Source organism: Mya arenaria, chromosome 14, assembly GCF_026914265.1.
Source record: "Mya arenaria isolate MELC-2E11 chromosome 14, ASM2691426v1".
In the NCBI taxonomy this organism is placed as follows: Eukaryota; Metazoa; Mollusca; class Bivalvia; order Myida; family Myidae; genus Mya; species Mya arenaria.
The window spans coordinates 32,936,591-32,956,708 of NC_069135.1; the positions used below are offsets into that span (position 1 = coordinate 32,936,591).

The 20,118-nt window shown below is 35.6% G+C and overlaps 1 protein-coding gene across 2 annotated transcripts in view; it reads left to right on the forward strand.

Moving 5' to 3' along the window:
- Positions 1-20,118, forward strand: part of LOC128218147 (POTE ankyrin domain family member J-like) — a 50,760-nt gene that overhangs the window by 7,859 nt on the left and 22,783 nt on the right. For both annotated transcript variants that reach the window (XM_052925705.1, XM_052925704.1), the window contains exons 3-5: positions 476-587; positions 1,582-1,773; positions 2,957-4,268. In XM_052925705.1, coding sequence (XP_052781665.1) covers positions 498-587; positions 1,582-1,773; positions 2,957-4,268 — 1,594 coding nt within the window. In that variant the 5' untranslated portion in view covers positions 476-497. The remainder of the gene's footprint in view (positions 1-475; positions 588-1,581; positions 1,774-2,956; positions 4,269-20,118) is intronic.

A 20,118-nucleotide genomic window follows, 5' to 3' on the forward strand; every position in this document is an offset into this window, starting at 1 on the left:
TGCAAGGCCAATGTTGGGCATTGTATTGAATTTCATTCTGGACCACTGTCTGGCTAACTTGTACTAAATTTGTCGATGACAACTGTTGATATTAAACATTATTGTGTGCGAAGCTGCAGCTAAGGTATAAAGTGACATCCTGTCCATTGTTTTTTTGTACGATGCTGTCAGACATATTTTTAATTCCGCTTTATCATGAATCACAATAGTGAATTAGTACAGGTATAAAGTGGAAATTTCCCTAAGGTAGGATTTATATAACTAAGTATTGCAGTATATTAGGTAAATTTTACTGATGATGTTGAAAATTTCTTTAATTATATCCAGGTAGAAATGAAGTATATTGAAAGATAATGTCATGTGTGTAACATATACATCATAATTGCAGTTAATAATTGCAAATTTATACATTGGAATCTATTAAACTGCAATGATCATGTTGTGTTTGTTCACCATTGTAATGATATATTTTCAGCCCATTTACCGGGTAGTGCAGGATGACGTCGACAGGAGTGGTTCAGCACAGGCAGTTGCTGCAGGCATCAGATCCAGACTTCTCATCTGGATTACAGGACATGAATGTCAAGGTAGGTCAGTCAGAGGTATACATGTAGATTCAGTCTATTCAGTGCTAGATAAAGTTGGAAAATGGGTGGAGCTCATGTCTTTCTTACTGTTGCTGCAGGTCTAAGATTTAAATTTCACATCCATGATCCACATTACAGGACATAAATGTCAAGGTAGGTCGGTCAGATGTATACAGTCATGTAGGTCCAGCCTATTCAGTGCTAAATAAAGTCAGAAAATGGGTGGAGCTCATATCTCATAACTGCATTCATGTTGCTGCAGGTCTAAGATTTTAATTTCACATCCACATGAAGTCAGGCAGTAAGTTTCAGTCAAATTGGTGCAAGATTACATCAAGGGGGTGGAAGAGGGGCTTTCTCAATTTTTTGCCGCAAGCCTCAGACCCATGTCAGTATTACAGGACATGTATGTCAATATCCAAAAAACATCTGCCTAAACTGACAAACCATGCTCTAAGTTTCAAGACAAATTTAGTAGCTACTTAGAAATACTCATATGAAATATCTATCTTGCCATACCTGTGTTGATAAAATGGTCACATAGTGTTAAGCTGTCCATATAGATGGTTTACACGATGGATTTAAGAGTCTTTGAATGCAACCAATTGAGATTGAAGGCCATGCTTGTCTGATTTATTAGGAAAAAAAATTGTCCTTGTTTACATATATCATCATCGCATGAGCTTGGTGCAGAGCCATTGTAACTCAGTTTAGAAGGCCTTACAATAGTCTTACACAAAGCACCGGATTATTAATTTTAATTCATTAATCTCACAAAAACTTTAACCACGGTTATAACTTCAAAAATTCAAGAAATTAGTTACACATATTCCAATATGCATATTTACAGCAAGACCCATAACTTTGAGTTTTTATAGTTGTTGAGTTATACCTCATGATTACTGATATAAAGAAACATTCAAATAGCATCTGCATAAAGTTTTTTATTGTGTTATTGTTTTAACATCATTAAAAATATTTTTGTCCATGCCAGTCTCTGATGGATCTGATCACGGTCATACAGCAGGAAATGAAGAAGGAACAAGAGAACTTTAACTCCCTCAGTGAGGAGTTGTCTACCCTGAAAAGGTCATCCGGCCAGTATAAGACTGTCTCCCGAGAGATGACTGCCTCCCAGGCTCGATTGACACTTCTTATGGACAGGAGTATGAAATGCTTTTCACAGGTATTTGCAAATATTCACAATACATTGGAGAAAAAAAAATTGCTTACAAAATGGAAATCTTTTTGCAGATCTTGGAAATCATTAAAGATTTTCACATGAGACTTGGTAAACTTGTTCATAGTGACTTTACTGTGATGATGCACACCTGTGTGTCAAGTCACATTATTCTGGCTAAGGTATTTGATAAGTTATGCTCCTTGATTGACTGAGATAAATTGACATGCAAATGGCATGTGTTTGTTAACTAGGTTTTCCGTTTCTACTGAAAAGCAGGGTTGTAAGATGGAGGTATAATGTTTTTGGAGGAATGGCTTCAACAATTTGTGTATGGGTTGTTTTTGGCCTAGAATAGGGAGATTTTTAAATAACTTGACAGTAATGTTCACCATGACAAGATCATGTGTCAAGTGCAAGAGTTATGCATCTAGGTCAAAGTTCAAGGTCCAACTGAAGGGTCAAGGGTCTTAATTCCTTGTTGTGCTCTTTGAGTTACTACAGTATGAACAAATGTGAATGATGAAGGTAAATTTAACTTCCACATAATGGTCAAATAAAGTCATATAAGTATAAAAATGCTTTCCTTTTATTTAGGTCTAAGATTTCTTTACTTGTAGCCTTTGATAGGAAGATGTATGTTAAAGCTTATCGGTAATTCAATTCATTTTAACCTTTCACAGCACAGCCATTTATAGGCATATTTTCCCCATAGACAAAGAGCTGTTTTATACTAGAAAGATATTGATAATCATGCAATGTTACCCCCAAAAAATCCTATGTAAAACCTTGTCCCCATTTTTCATAAACCCACACTGACTTTCTGATACCAGGGGTCCTGTAAGGCCCAATGCACTTTATTCAAAGTATATAATTATCATGTGGTCTAAATTACGTATTATCTGATTATATGGCCACTAGTTCAATTCTTGTTTTGTTCAACCTGTCTCCATATCTATATGTGTCGATAGAAACTTAGATATCAATATCTCAATAACACTTGCTATATGTCATTAGACACGGCTAATTTCATTAAATTCGGATGAGAGTGAAGGTTTGTAATCAAATGTGTATACAAAACTTGAGCTGAAAACCTTTTTACTCTTTTTTATATTCTGTAAAGACATATTTTGAGTTCACATTTCTTTCTAGTGCTTTTATCATAATAATATTTAATTATACTTTTCAGCAAAGCAGAAAACAAGACAAACCTATTGCAAAGGCAGGCAACCGCAAATCAGAGCCTGTTAATGCACAGGGTTTAAACCAGTCAGGAAACAGGAACAGTGCTCCTATTGTAGCCAGTGCTAACTCTAAACCAGTCTCAAACACTCAGCCAATGAGAAACTCTGGAACAAATTCAAATGTGTCAAATAATAAAACTTTAATAAAAGTGCAATCTCTGAGGCCAAGTGGTGTTAATGTGAAAGACAGATCTGAAGTCAATGGTGCCAATGATGATGATATTAATAGATTAAGTTTTACTGAGAAGAAAACTATTGTTAACAGTGCTTTGGATGACAGTACGGAAACAATTAAACCAGAAAGTATAGAATCAGGCCATGCTACCGTTATGAATGGTACTGCAATTTCAAATGGTAATTCAGACAGAAAAGAAACTAAAGTGAACAAAGACATACCAGCAGATAGCAAACCAAAGACACTTGGACCAATGGCTGACCAACAGAATAAACCTACATCCAAAAGTTTAGACAGCCTTCAAAAGCCTGATGTTGTTAAAAGTAATGTCAAAATAGGTAAGCCTTCCTCTAAAGTAGTAATGAATGCAGACAAGCAATTGGTCGATTTAGACTCCTTTACTGATAGAAAGAATATGCTTTCAGAACTAAAAAACTTTGACAAACGGTTGAAATCTGCTCCATCAAAGGAGAAAGTAACTGAGGTGAAATTAAATCTTGGACAGGGTAATGACAGTGAAATAAAACAAGAAGAAAAAAATGTCAGTAACAACAACTCATCAACTAAACATGGTCTTCTTGGAGATATTAAACTTGGAAAGAAACCATCTGAAGTGAAACAAACTAAAGCTGAAAATACTTCTGAGAGCAGAAATTTGGAAACAAATAAAAATGCAAATGATAATTTACAGGCACAGTTATTTGATAACCTTTTAGACGGTGTAGATAATAAGAGTGAAGGCTCTGATCACAGTTCAAACAGTTCTCCACGAGAAAATATTGAAGCTTTTAATGTTCACAAAGAAGAGGACCTCAGTACAAGGAATGATAGAGACAGTAACATGGTTGTATCGGAAAATACTGAAACTCTTCAAATGGAGGTAGCAAACATGGCAACTGCAGGGGAGATCACTGTTGGTCAGTCAAGGATGATAACTACGGTTCCTGAAGAAAGTGATGACTCACGGAGCCAGGGTTCTGAGATGTCTCAAGATGATGATAGATTCGTGACCGAGTTCTCATTTCCAGGAATTTCAAAGCCAGTCAACGATCAAGCCCCTGTCACTACAGCAGAAAGAAAAGGTGAGTGTTGACATTAGGGTGCGATTTAAACCTGTTCATTGAACAGCAATTATAAAAACAAGTTAGGACAATATCTTACATATCCCGATGTTGGCGCGTTGCTAAGCAGAAATATAGTCCCATATAATTGAGGAAATTGAAGAACCTGGTCCAGGAAGAAACCAACTTGTCCAGTTTGGAGACCACCAACCAAACACACTAGCTCCTTGAACGGCAATCGAAACCAGGAAGCCAGATAACTAGATAATAAGGAAGTTTAGGCAGTAAAGGAGTCCAACGAATCAGACTAACACCATGCTATAGGGAAATCCTTGCTCACTGTACACCTGTATTATATGCATATTAGGGAATTTTGAACCTCAACGGTTATTGAAGTCTTGCTTTTTAACGGACATTGATCTTTGATCACCATAAATTAGTCACAAAATATCTTGATCAGTTTCATGTGGTGTTTTATACAATAAAAGATAAATAATATTTTAACAGCGTTTAAAGAATTGCAGCAATGATCATGACTAGCATTATTCAATTTAATGCAAAGTTTTACAATTTAACACCAGTAAGGCCCAAAATAGCATACACATATAATAATGTTCAAGTGTGAATTTGTAATTTGAAAGTGGGTGTTAATGTTCCTTAAAATTAATTTCATGGCTGAAGGAGTGAAGTGAATACAATTTTCACTTAATAAGTTGGTAAGATTTAAAACCCTTTTCAAGGCATATTGTAAGCGCGTTGTGCTAGAAAGATGATATCATATTTAGATTTATGACATATTTATTCAACATTGAATTTGAAAGTTCTTTTCTTAATTAACTTTTGTATTTTCTGTATATATACAGACTTTCAAAGTTATCTTCAGAAATTATATTGAAAATTATGATATTAAATTTGGAAGTTGCATTTCTAAATTAATTTTCATATATTATGATTATATCATATGTGTCTAAACTTTCAATGTATTTTATTCTCTGTCCTAAAAGGTTCTTAAGTTCAGTTGATTATATATATAAATTAATAAATTTCATTTGCATGAAACATGAGAACTTAATTGCTGTTGAAAAGATTTCACATCACTGAATATCTTATTTGACACTCTGAACTACATTTTTGCTGATTCAGCCTTTTTGTGAAATTTGTTTACATTTTGTAACTTGACCCTACGATAAAGTGGTTATTAGACGGTAAACTTCGTAATTGCTTATGTTATCAAAGTTGCAAATTTCATGAAAATGTTATCATTCTTTATTACGGTATACTGTTCAAAACTGTGATTTTTATCTTAACTATCACAGTGTCGAATGCCCGAGTACTTGACTATCCCAGGAATACAAATAATCGAAATTGATATGGCTGAAACATTGAAATTTTTAAATTATTACTTGAAGACACGCACATATGATTTTCATTTTTTCCAACTTAAAAGTGCCTAATATGCACAAATTGGGTGGGAAAGCATGGGCGAGTTAGTAGGTACAGCCCGAGTTGATATTTTCACATAAGAATCCATCTTACCGAGGCAATAACTTGATCTTAAAAAGCGCTTTAGGTTAAAATGATTTTAAGTTATTCAATAAAAAAGAATGGAAAAGGTTAAGCTCCGCCTCTAAAAAGTCCACATGGTGTTTACACCCCATTTTAGAAGCATTTACAATCAGATTTTCTATAAAATGGCATCTAGCCTCTGGTTACAACAAAGAGCTTTCTGCTAACTTATCTTTGCAAAAGGGCTTGACAGATAACAGCATAAGCAACTTAAGCAACACACCCCAGATACAATTACACCCAACTCATCCCAACTTATTCATGATATAAGGCCAAGGGCCGAGAACACATTTAACAAAACATTTAAAGTTAAAATGGATAGTACTTACCTAAGTTCTTATTAAGATGAAATTAGGACTGAGAGTGTCTGAAAATAATTTGAGAAGGGTACATGCATGATAATGTTAAAAGACATTAAAAGACAAAACATTCAAACTTAAGTTAAAGCTGTAACAATGTTAGATGTTAACCTATATGTGAATGTATTGTTCTCAAAAACGTGGCATTGCTTTGAGTATTAATCTAGTGTTTTGGGTACACCCCCTTTCTTAAGAAGACTGGATTACTGAAATTGAGATGGCAAAGTAGGATCCTTTGTATTGTGCCCCATTGTTGGATATCTGTACAACAAAAATACTTCAGTCTGTAATGTGAAGGATGATGATACGGCTCCTAGCTATTTGTTCAATCCTTAAGACATTATCAATGTGTATGCATTGTCTTTGTATTTTCATGGAATCAATACTGCTTAAACTAATACATTGTTTTGCTGAAATTATTCACAATTTATTGAATTTATTGAAAATAGGAAGAAAAAGCTGCCCTTGTCGGGCTCCACTGAGAGTGCTACATTAAAAATGTTGTACCATGTTGGACAGTGTTTTCTTTGTTTTCATCTTCACGTTTGAATCCCATATCAGAATGGTAGCAAGGTTCTTATATAATTTACTGTGAGGTTAAATTTGAATGCTATTCACTTACCACATGCTTTATATTGAATGATGTCCATGACAACAGGGTACAGAACAGAAACATAACATGCAACCCTCGTAATTGAAATTATACACTTGCACCAAAGAGCAAAATTTTAAGAACTTAAGAGGTTGTTGGTGCTGTTACTATTATTCCATGTCTTTATTTGAAGGATGAGTTTTTCATGCTCTCTTCAAGATTTTTCTTTTTAAATTGGGCCAAAGTGAACTTAATTGATATTCCTGGTTATTTAAAATCTTTACTTAATTAAAAATAAGAATATTGAGACAGCAGAAGCTTTAAGAAAAAAAATGTTTATTCACATTTACGCCATGCTACATCAGTTTGTAAAATAACAGTCATCAATTTTTAAACAAATATAAAATGTATCAAATGTAATTAATTATGAAAATTAGACAAAGTTGTCTGTATGTTACAATAAGAACATATTTCCATCCTCGTTTTGGAGAGATACAACGGTTTTGTATTTCACATACTTGTTTATTATCCTATCAGCCAAGAGCAATTTATTCTGCATAGGCAAATGAGGTTTATTGAGATCGTTGTACTTTCCCTTGAAGGCATGAAACTTATTGATACTGAAATTACGAGGCCTATACTAATAGCTGGAGTTTATGCTCAAATAGCCGTCACAAAGGCTTTAGCTGTCTGGTTCAATACTTGGATTTAACTGTATATGACATTGGCTATGGGAGGAAAGGTTTAAACCAGTCACAGTGTGGGTTAAAAATTTGTTTACATTAGGTAGAGGATTTAATTTCTTAAATAGAGGGATAGTACAACAGAATTGCTCATCTTGGCATGACAAATATTGCTATCATTGTGGAGTGTCATTTAACTTTTTTGAATATACTTTTTGCAAAATGGCTGTATAGTGCTTTCCAACGAAAGAAGGGTAGAAGGCGGATGACGTATCAGTGACTTAAATTTCGGTTTGATTTTGGCTATGTATATACCATTGGCAAACATTTGGAGGGAAAACATATCAAAGTTGTGATTGAACGCTTTCATTGATGCATGAGAAATAAATTATTCATGAACACTCACAGGACCTGAAGAGACATCTAGATATGTATAAACTTTCCAGTATAATTACGCTCATAAAAAAGAGGGAATTAGAATGGTGAATTGTGCACAGAAATAGCAACATGACATTCTATGTAAAAAACGAAACATCATCTCTGAATATAATGATCATTATTTATAGAATGTGATGATGTCAGATATAACTCTGTCATATTTCCACAATAGAACTGTCAACAGAGAATGTAACAACGTAGGATATCTCTCAGTGATTGAAGAACAGATTATGAAGAAGCTTATATAGAAGTTAAGCCTCAGATTGTTAAAAGTCTTAATAAGGTATACAAACTTTGCAAAAATATTTGACTGATTTCGTACAGATAAAATGGACGACTAGTTGGTGGTAATCAAAGACATGTTATTATTGGAGTTTGAACAATTATGTGGTTTTATTTCGATTAAGTGAGCAGCTGTGTATCAGTGAACAAATGTCTTTGTTCAAACTAACAACAAAGAACTGAACAAGACTATTCAAATGTAAGCAGAGAAGGTGAAAGCTCATCAAAACCTTGGACATAAAAACATCATGTTACTCCTAATGTATAATGTTAAACATTGAAGGACTTCAGTGAACATATTATTTAAACATTAGATACATTCTATCTACTTGTATCACAAGACAGCATTTCACAATGGAAACAGATTTTTCAGCATCATTTGCGAATCGTTTGGAGACAGCGATGACCGAGAGCAACACCCCTCTCTCTGACCTAGTGACTGCTAGAATGCAGAGAATAGAGGAACTAGAAAGAGCTCGGCTAGAACGTGCGGCAGCTCAACAGACTTCAAATGCAGGTGGCAATGCTGCATCCAGGCTTGAAAGACGTGACAGGTTTATACGCCAAACCACATCAAACATATCAAGATCTACAGAAAGGAGAAGCTTTGCTCCTAATGTTCAGCGTACTCCAGTGCACAGATCTCAGAGTTTTGAGAATAATTCATCTGTTTTGCCTGTAAATCAAGATACTTTAAGTTTCAGAGAAGTGTTTGAAAGCACTCGGCAGAACTTATTTGGAGGAAGAATAAGTGCTAGTAGTGAGAATCTATCCTCATCATACCTTAGGAGGGCCCAAGAAATTCAATTGTCATCCTCAAGGTCAAACATAGCTCAGGATTCAGACTCCGGCTCAAGCACACCAAGGAGGAGGGCCGACATGAGTTCTGGCCTAGCAGAAATGTTTTCCAGTGTAAGGACATCGTTGCTGGGTTCGGATTCTAGTATCACAACAAGAGATACTGGAAGAGCACTAGTTTCTACACCTGAAGAAACTGGCAGCCAGCGTTTTCAAACCACTGAACTTTCCTCCCCACTTACCCGCTCTGCTTCCCTGAGGGATTCCCAAAGACGAGAGTCCAGACTTAGAAGGAGAACCATCCAAGGCGTGGACAGCCATGTGAGACAAGCTTTAGAGCAGAGAGAAAGTGTAAGCACAGAAACAAGATCTACAAGATCTGCCTCTCTAACTAGGTCACAGTTGGCAAGAAGTATTGCACAGAGCAATGTAACTGCTGCTTCATCTGTGGTTTCTGAGACAGGTAAATCTTCAACAATACAAGAATCATCTGTCACTTCAAGCGCTTCTTCAAATTCTTCCTACAACTCATATTCTTACTCTGGTCGAAGAAACATTGAAATATGCCCAGAGGAGACTGAACCTGCTTTAGGACTTGAAGATGAAAAAGTTATTTTTGTGGATGATAAAGGCCATATGCATTGGTTGAATAAACACCATCAATTGGTCAGGTCTGTGAAAAATAAAATTGCAGTTCCTGAAATTGTCATAAAGGACAAACTTGATCATGAATCTGATAGCTATGTTGCTGCAATTGAAGGAGATCCAGACAACAGATACAACAAGCTAAGAGAACTGGTAATTCTTGCAAAATTTAAAGAAACAGACTTTCAAAAGTTCAATGAAACTGATGCTGCTACCTTAAGAAGCCTTTCACTTATTGAGCTTTCTAGAAGGGAAGATGTAGTGAAAGAATTAAACAAAGATGCCAATGAGGAAAATCTTGAAGAAAAGTTTAAATCATACAGCCTTTATACTCCTCCAAGGCCAAAACCAGACCTTGAAGAGTATCTAACCACCAGGGTAGTGGTTCCATTATATGACGGAATTGACACAAGTGTGTTTGAGTCAAGTGAAACAAGTGAGAAAGAAGATCAGCAGGTTCAGTACAATTTCGGAGAAAGGGCTCCACTTCACTATGAGCTAAGCAGTAGTCGCTTTGCTTCTAGTCAAAGAACTAGTGCAACCTATAACACAAGTAATGGAACAAAGACATCAACACAAGAGAGTCGATCGGGTGCCAGGCAGGAGAACTACTCATTCTCAAATGACAACGGAAGTCAAAGCATGTCACACAGAAGTGTACAACAATCCTCATTCTCACAGTCAAGTTCCACAGGAGGATGGTCAAGAACAATGGATGATACTAATGAACCTGAAATTTCTGACAGTGTTGAAAACAACTCTGAGGTTAACTTGGTGATGGATAGAATACATATGATGCAGGGAGCTTCAGAACAGGAGATAAGTACAGGTGGCTTGAGCTATGAGGAGATGCTCTCTATCCAGCAAGCCCTTGCAGATAACCCCAGCCCGCCTGAAAGTCCAGAGCCACTGTTGTCTCCAGGTAATGAATATTTTGCGCCTGTTCAGCGTGCACCAACAATTAGTTCCCCAATAATTGAAAGCCCTTTAGAGAGCCCTATATCTTCATTGTCTACTGAACAGTCAGCAATAGCACCAAGAAGGATGTTGCCACAGCCACCTCATAATCCTGAAGCACAAAGATCAGGAACTTATGGTTCTTTTACCCGACAGAGGCGTCAAAATGAGCATTTGGCTGGTTCCAGATCCATGATATCTGCTGATGGTAGTCAGAAACTACACCAGGCAGCCGAAAGAGCTGTAAGTCAATCTGTTGTTGAATCATTGAATATCGACGAAGTAACCCCAGGTGATACATCTCAAATGAAGGTTTCGATGTCGAGAATCGATCATGTTGCAGAAGAGTTGGCTGCCAGTCAGACTGCATCTGATGAAAATCAAACTTCTCATAAAAGTATTGCTAGTCGTAGAGAGGTGACGAACTCTAAGGAAACATCTGACAATGGAATTTTATCTTCCACCACTGAGTCCAGTTCAACCGTCACGTCTGAACAGCGAACATCAAGGTTTCCCAGTTTTACACCCAGACTTTCCAGAATTTCATCTAGTGGATCAGAGGCTTCCCCAAGGTTGCAAAGACTGTCATCAAGTGGAAGTGATGGCATCCTAGCTTTGCCTACAATGGACTTTTCTTCTCTGGAGAGGTCAAGACCAAGCCAGAGGTTCAATTTCAATGAAACAAGCTCAGCTATAGGTAACTCTGAAGACAAAAGTGAACCAACAGCTAGCACTAGTGATCAGTCTGCTGCAGGTGTGCCTGTTTCACAGACTGGTTTTCAATCACAATTGACCATAGAGATTCCACAAAGTTCAGCAACCAGTCCACAGAGCACTGCCAGTCGTAGGAGTAGCGGGGGGACGCCAAAATCATCTGTCTCACCATTTGCTAAAAGTCGAAATGCGAGTCGCAGTGGTTCAGAAGCAACATCGCCTGATGATAGTGAAACGGTGACAACTGTGTTTGAAGAATTTGTACAGACAATACCAAGAGGACTCTTGACCAATTGGTCACCTAGTCATGACCAACGATAAAACACTTACACTACCAGCTCATAAATTATGTTTGTACGCCTTAATTTGCAAAGTGTCCTTTAAATGCATTGTTATAAACCTTATTATTTCAAGAACTGATTAAATTTTGAGCCTTTAATATGATGAACAGTTATTGTTATCCTAGCATAATTTTATCTTGCTGTGTTTGAAATGGTGCTTATTCTAAACAGTAACCATGGTGATACTTTTTTTACTACTGTGCATTTATTAAAATTGCTTAATTATTTATATATTTATGCTGTGCTTTAAGCCACATTAAACAAATTGACACAGTTTTGTTGTTCGTTTTACAAGCTTCTTAGGCCGGTCTGTATTCAGAAATAAAACGTGAATAAAAAATATGACAAAGTCCAGTTTACCAGTAAATGGAGCTTTTCATGTTTATCTAAATAACCAGATTTATTTGACACTAGATGTTATGAATGTCAAAGTGGCACCAATTTGAAGTAGCAGTTAAACTGTTGTCGTTATTTTTGTACAGTCAGCTTCAAATAAGAGACTCTTGCATTTATCATTATAAACAAGATTAATGGCTGTATTTATAAAGTTTCAAAGAAATAAATTTCAACTAATTAAAATAAATGCCTTTATAATTGGATCCTTTCTATTTTCATATTTTTTTGTGTAAAAACATTGTTTGTTTTCATTAAATTCATCTAAGAAAACAAAGCATTTTTATAGTTAGTTTATTTTTTCACTTAGATGTTTTATGAATAAGACGCCATATTATGTTGAATATGATTTTGGACAAGAGATCCTTCAGTTTTAGCACGAAATATAAAAATATTTAAAAATTTTTGTCTTGATATGTCAAACACATGTGACAAGTTATTATAAAATCTGGTCATACATGAGTAAGTTACATTCTGGACACGACCACTAATACTGTATGTCCTTATATGCAACATTCCAAATAAAGAAGAACTAATAGTGACCTTGACCTTAGAAGTCAGGACATGGGTCATGCAGGCCACAGGTTGTCTTAGCATTGAACTTATGTGGCAAGTCATTTTAAAATCTGTCTATACAAGAGAAAGTTGTTGCAGCCTAGACACAACAACCTATACTCTATGTCCTTAAATGCAGCATTCCATAATGAACATACACTAAGTGCGACCTTGACCTTAGCATAAGGGACACAGGTCATGCACATGACATGTTGTCATGATACGTCAAACACATGTGGAAAGTTATTTTTAAATATTTTTATAGGACCACCTATTCCCTGTGTCCTTATATGCTGCATTCCATAGAAAGCTAAAAATAAGTTTGACCTTGACCATGAAGGCAGGACTATGGGCCTTGCACAGGACACATGATCTTGGTATGTCAAACACATGTGGCAAGTTATTTTAAAATCTGTCCGTAAAAGAGAAAGTTAGTCCAAACACGAGAAATTGAGCTTCATGCATTGACTGACAGATGGTGCAATTTTCATATGCCCATCCTTCAGGAGCCAATAAATATTTTGAAAGGCTTAGATTTTATGTGTTTGGCTGTCAAATGAGATTTTATTCAGAACTCAAACTTTGTACATTGAACTGATAGTATAAAGTTATGAAAAAAGCACATTAAGCACTATTATAATCAGTAAATGGATGAAAGTTACTTATAAATTGATCCAAGATCAACGATCAACGAAATTTTCTTTAAAGCTTCTTTAGGATAATACTTATTTTTTCTGCTTCAGTAAGTCTTTTAAGTAATTTTAAGCAATATTATAAACTAAATAGGCTTTAAGAGACGGGTATTCGGTCTTAACCTTTGGAAAAGTATTAAAACAAGCCGTAGCCTTGTTTAAGTGCTGAAGAACATTCTGTGCTCTATTCATTTATTGTATATGTAAATTCGCCCTTAAATAAGTAACTGCACGCATTAAAAATTATTGGTGATATTTCAAAGCCATTTAAAGTTTATTTCATTGTTATGATCAAATGATCATTCTTTGCTAGCTTGCAAAAAAATAAAACACAAAATTTAAGTGCAGAAACTTAATCTTTCAAGTGTGTAGTTTCGACAATAATGAATAGGTTAGTGAAAACACACGTTTTTTTTCTATATCTTGCAACTCCTTATAACTTTGCTGGCTGCTGATTTGAGAGAAAAAAATGCACAGACTTGGATACTTTGTAAAATTCAGAAACTGTTAATATATTCACATGAAACTTGGTGTATCTTTTAACAATGACTATTGAAATGTCTATAAGTTCCAATACCCATTTGACATATATCTCTGCAAGTTATGCCCCTTGATAAAAATGAAAATCTCAAAGCTAGATAAAAATGCTAGCGGAATGTGGTGTTCATGCTTATTTTAACAAATATTCATATGAAAATGGTTATTCACATTATGAAAATGGAAACATATGAAGATGACAAATCAAATTAGTGAAGCACTCGATTAACTGGACATTTGTAATGGTTGTCTATTTTTTTAACTAAAAATACAAATCACGAGTAACCATTTGGTATTTACATGTATTTTCTAATGCATCTATTGAACGAAAAAGCGTAGGCCTCAGTGATCAAGAAAAATTTACTAAAGATACGATCAACAAAAAAGAAAAATGACATTTCACGGTTCCTGGTTACACCATCCTAGTAAAATATTACATGATTGCTGTGGGCCGTAATGTTTGACAGCATATTTAATGAGATAACAAACACTTAAAGCAAATACATTGCCGCTTTTTGGTGTATCGCAAAACATAAATGAAAATGAAGTAGAGTATATCAATCATCTTGCATAGGACAGGCCTGAAGTTTTGCATGTTGACAAAAGATGTCTGGACGCCCACTAGTTATAGATAAAGCATATCTGCTTTTAAAATCCTCAATTTTATAAATTAAGGTCCATCCATAGCTCCATATGAGGTCAGGAATGCTTATATCTATGAGATGAAGTAGATTTTCAATAGTCTGTTTGCTCCCCAAAAAGGTTATTTTACTGTATATCAGTTTTCTTAAATGTTTGTTGGTAATGCTTGAATATACCAGGAAACTACGGGTAGATGGCTATGACCAGCAGTCAAAAACCTTTCTGGGGTATTGTATAGTGTGACATGAACCAAAACAGAAGCCAAACATGCAGTAAACAGAACACAAACAAGAGAACTAGAAAGCCACAAAAGTATCAAAATATTGATATGCCTGTAAAGTTCTTACTTGCATAATCATGCAATCATGCAATTAGTCTAGATCCACCGGAAACATCTGGCTCAAAATAAAATAGACTATGGTATGTTTGCACATCAAAAATGATAATTTATTACGAATCAAATCCTACTGTCGCCATTGCTCCCTTGGCTAAAAATCATCATGTTTTAATTTATAAAAAATGATAAATAGCCTGCTCTGTAATTTTCTTTGTCTGTTTCCTTAGGCATATTTTAGTCAAGGGTGGGGTATTCTATTGTCAAGACCAAAAAAGCGGCGAAAAGGGAAGTTGAGCCATGTGTCAAGACTGCTGCATTGAATGACAAGTTGCGTGTCTTCCCTAATTGGTCTACATTCATTATTACAAAAGCATGACTTCACTTGGGACAAACAGCAATTATTTATAATATTTACTAATGTGTCGGCATTCAAACTTGATAGGCTTGCGCTATGTCCTTTGGGTAAAGTTGAGGAACATGATACCAGTGTTTTAAACATACTTAAAAATAGAAATATTATACAAGCAATTCGCCATTATTTCCTTTCATGCATTAAAGTTTCAAGGTCCAAATTCACAATATAACGTCTTGAGTCTATGGTTTTGAGATTGAAGACTCCAAACTGCACATATTCATTTTATTGTACAAGTTTTATGAGAACAGCAATAATGGTAAAACTGGCCTTATATGTTGCAAATGCAATGATTAACTTCTATTTACACATTTTCTGTCCAAAATAGCTTCATTACGGATAGTTAATGACATTTTAGAAGTTGATTTTCTTAAACTGTGTCTCAAACCTGGGTTCATGACGTGCAAATTAACAGACCTAGTTCAAGCAGATCAATTGCATAGGAAACATGGCCATTTTATAGGAAAGATTATGAGTGTAACTACTACAGGTAAAAATCCATAAGTATTTACCTCTCTTTTTCAAACAAACCAACAACACTCTCACACAGATTCAATGTATTTAATTATTCAGGTTCAATGTAACCCAAAACAAGCGATTTCTCACATTCACTAAATTAAGAAAAGGTACATATTGAGAGGTAGGGTCATTCCGGTCCATGAAGTGTCACCAAGATGACCAGTTCAATGTTGTGGTCAGCAGATGGTGTAAAGATAGGCCAGACCGGGTGAGCCTCGTCACAGACAATTAACTAGCTGGACACATTGACAGTGGGAGGGGTTGGCTGCTGCTTTAATATATATCTGTTGAGCTATTAAATATACCATCATACAGAAAGAGAAAAATATCAATTGTGACAAGAGCATGAAAAGTACTTACATCTGCACTTTTGCTGAATAAATTTCTTAATAATTTATCAATCAGATCTAAGTTCATGTATGTAAGATACAAAATAGATCGAGATTTAGATTCAGTTTGCTGATGGGATTGTCAATATTACTTTGTCACCTGTATTTTGTAAATGTTCGGCAGCTGAGTATAAACTAGGACTTTATTGAACTAATTGTAGGTTACACAACACCCATTAACTTTAATTTCTATAGATATCATGCTTTTGAGTGCTAAAATAGGTTACACTTAACCCAATTTATATACATTATCATGCAGAAGTGATGAAGTGTTTCTGCTAAAATGGCAAATGCCCAGTATGTTTTTGAGAACATTTATATCAGTTATGTTCAACCCCTTTTACAATGTCATAGTCTAAAATCAGGAATAATGTTACTTTTCCAAAATTGCTTTTTTATGCTCTCACAACAATAGTAATAAATACATAGAAAAGAAAATATCAATATTTACATATCATGTGATCAAATATCATTGAAAACAAACACTGCTTTATGGCTTTTATTGGCAAGAGTAGGCAAGCAATAGATCAAAATCATTCTTTATTGGTTTTGAGATGTTACAAACAGCTTTACGACAGCTTTTTATGGCTGAATTCAAGACTTTGCATTGTTGTTTGGCTACACCTTGAATTGTTGTATTGAAATATGACTTGTAAGTAAACACATTTAAAGTCATTTATGTAACAAAAACTTGGCTTGTTAACCCTTGAAATTTGCATTGAAGACATATAAGATTTTAAAGAAAATCAGAATGGAACAGAATGGGTAAACAATAATATCATATAATAAGGCAAGAAAATACCAAATAAATCATATGGCTATTCATTAATGATATGAATACTTTATGAAATCAATTTAACTTGAATGTCACCTTTTTCCCGCCTCAGCAATATTCTAAATGAGTCATACTGTCTACAGCTTAAGGCAAGGGAAAAGAAATAAATGACATTTAAACCAAGTAACGCAAGTCGGTCCAGTCCATAGTGGTCCATTTGTCTTCTGAGTGTACCTTAACTTGCTTCATATCCCCGCTGACATTTGATTGATTGCATGCCTTTCGGTGGAGAAAACATGCTAATGATCACATTCACTCGCTACCAACTCGCATACATAATGTAACAAACATCTATATCACTTTATTATTGTAGTCATTTGTGATTGGTGTCTATCTCCAACCATCAAGTATTTGAAATTTTGAATATAAGTGTACAGCGATTTCGTTGTTGACTTAACTGATGCCTGATTGGAGTTAGGAGTGTCCACTGGTTTGAAAAAAATGCTGCATCAGATCGGTGGCTTGTGAAGCAATTATTTTAAGGGATTGAACGTAATGGTTTAAAACAGGTTGTTTGAGTGAAAACAAAATTGATTTTTGTTGACTTTAAATAGGGATATGGTGGTATAGTCGGTGAATGTACTATGACAATCTATGTGCAGGAGGCGTGACCTGATTGATCTACGCTCTGATCTACCTTTCTGTCATAAATTGTCAAGATTTTACCTGTGCTTGTGTTTTGAACCGTTTTTTCCAATTTGTGGTTCAAGCATTTTTCAAAACTCATCGAGAGCAATTTTACCTCTTTATCAGGAGAGCATGTGACTGGATTGTAAATATATGCGAGGGCAGAGGAAGGGATTTAAATTATGTATGGGAACTGTGTAGGCTGTCATGCTTGGGTAACATTTATGGCTTAAATCAAACTTTTAAAACATATTGGAAGTTTTAAAAACAACTTATACCTATGAATGCTGAAAGGAAGGTTTTTAATCTAGTACTTGGATAAAAACAGAACAGTGACGAAGAGTGACATTTCTTAATGAATAACTTCACCCAAACGTAAAGCTGTTTCAAGGATTGGTGGATTAATTGTTGTTTGTCATCAAAAGAGCCTTCTCATACATCTGTGACCACTTGATATACACTTGGACATTCTATTACACAACAAATGAAAGCAAGAGGGATTTAACAAGGAAAAGCAAGATATTTATATTGATTAAATACTGCAAAGACGATTAAACTAAGACATTAAGACATAGTCGGCAGAAAGGGTTTTACAAAAATGTTTTAACGTGGGATATTGATTACGTGGGTTCAATATTTGTTAAATGAACTATGATGAAAGTATACATGAAACGGAATAATAACGAAAAGAAAATTGGTGAACTTGAAACCATGTGTTAACATCAGACATTTGAGAAAAGAAAAATAGTAAGACAGTGTTTATGTATGTTTATGAAAGCTGGTTATTCAGACTGTGATTGAGCAAATTTCATACACCACATAATTCAAAATGACATCATATGAGACTTTGCTGAATGGAATGTGGGCTCCGGAAGGGAGCGAAATAAATGACCGTCTCCGTCGTCTTCAAGAACTGGAACAGATGCGGAAGGATCGCGAGGCCAAGAGACAGGAGATTCTGAAAAATCGTGGCGAAAGAACGACTGGAGTGATCACAAGAACCGCACGAGTTAGGTCAACAGCAACTGAGCCAGAAACTGAAATGTCAAGGCTTAGGATAAGACGAACAACGTCGATGAGGGATGATTCTGAAGATAAGGAAAACTTTGGTGGTGCACGGCCTAAGGTTGGCGGTTACAGTTCTGGTGGTGAATCAAATGCAACTGAGGATTGGGGTAACTTGTTCAGTGACATAAAGGCTTCAATTATTGCCCCTCGTAGAAATTTGAAGACTGATAGAGACTATACATCAACAACAAGAAGTGCTTTTGAAAGGCCAACATTTACTTCCAAATTGTACAGTGATAGGCCAGCATATACTTCCAAATACAGTAACTCAGAAAAATCAGAAGATACGTCCATCTTTGCGGATATAAGAAAGTCAGTCCTGGGACAGACTTCAGTTGGGCTTAAGGGAAAAACATTTACAACAAGAACAAAAGATATTGACACACAGTCTAACACTGTTGTGCCTGGCAGTGGGTTTAGGAGCTACAGAAGTAATAACATTGGAGGATATTCATCACTAGGGCAGGAAAATGGGCACACTGCACATGAGGGTCAAAATGGCAAGCAGGCTGAAGAAGAACACCATGAAGAGGAAGAGGAAGATGAAGAGCCGAAATATTTCATAGAAAGACTGAAAAACCGTGGTAACGATAGCCAGAGCCCAGTGTTAGGTACCAGACATAACGAGTTTGCAATAAGTTCCATACCATCTGTTCCACCGTACAGAAAAGAAAATGGCGTAATAAAGGATCAATATTCTGATATTCCTGAACTTGTGCAGCCAACGGAAGAGATTATAACTGTTGCACAAAATATAAATTCCATCTTTGGAGCAAAAAGCCCTGAACAATCACAGCTTTCAACACCTAGTTATAAATCAAGTGTAAAATCAGGAAATGCTGGTAGGTCTGAAAGAAAAAGAAAAAGTCCCACTAAATCCATGACTTCAGAAGGAAAAGTGCCAGAAGATGAAGTTGAAGATAATGGATTCATTGAAGATCCCAATGCCTCTGTGACGTATGAGTTACAGGAACAACCATATGATAGTGATGGTGATGAAGAAGGGAGGACATTACCAGTCAGTGAGAGTCTATATAAGGCTGGGTCTTCTGAATGGGTTCTTAATGATGAAAGCCCAAATAAGCTTGACAGGATGCATGAATTCTTCACAGGCCAACCGGTGGGGGAGGATCCTAATATCAGCAGAGAATTGGACGGTGAAAAGATTAAGGCAGAGCTAAATAAAAGTTACCATAAAGAAGCAAAAACTCCAAAAAGGACAGCACCTTCTACACCTAAAAGTTCCAAGAAAATGAGGGCAAAAACACCACCAAGGGTAAAAACACCTGTGGATAAAGTAAAGAAATCAAAAGGGGGCAAAAGCTCATCAAGTGAAAATGAATCTGTTCAAAATTCTGAAGGTGAACTTGATGGGAAAAAGGGACCAAATGCTGGTTCTACTTCAAAAAGGAATGGCACATCAGCTAAGTCTGACCATCATTTAAGCATTGGCGATAAGTTGGCAAAGCTTGAGACATTGACACAGGAGA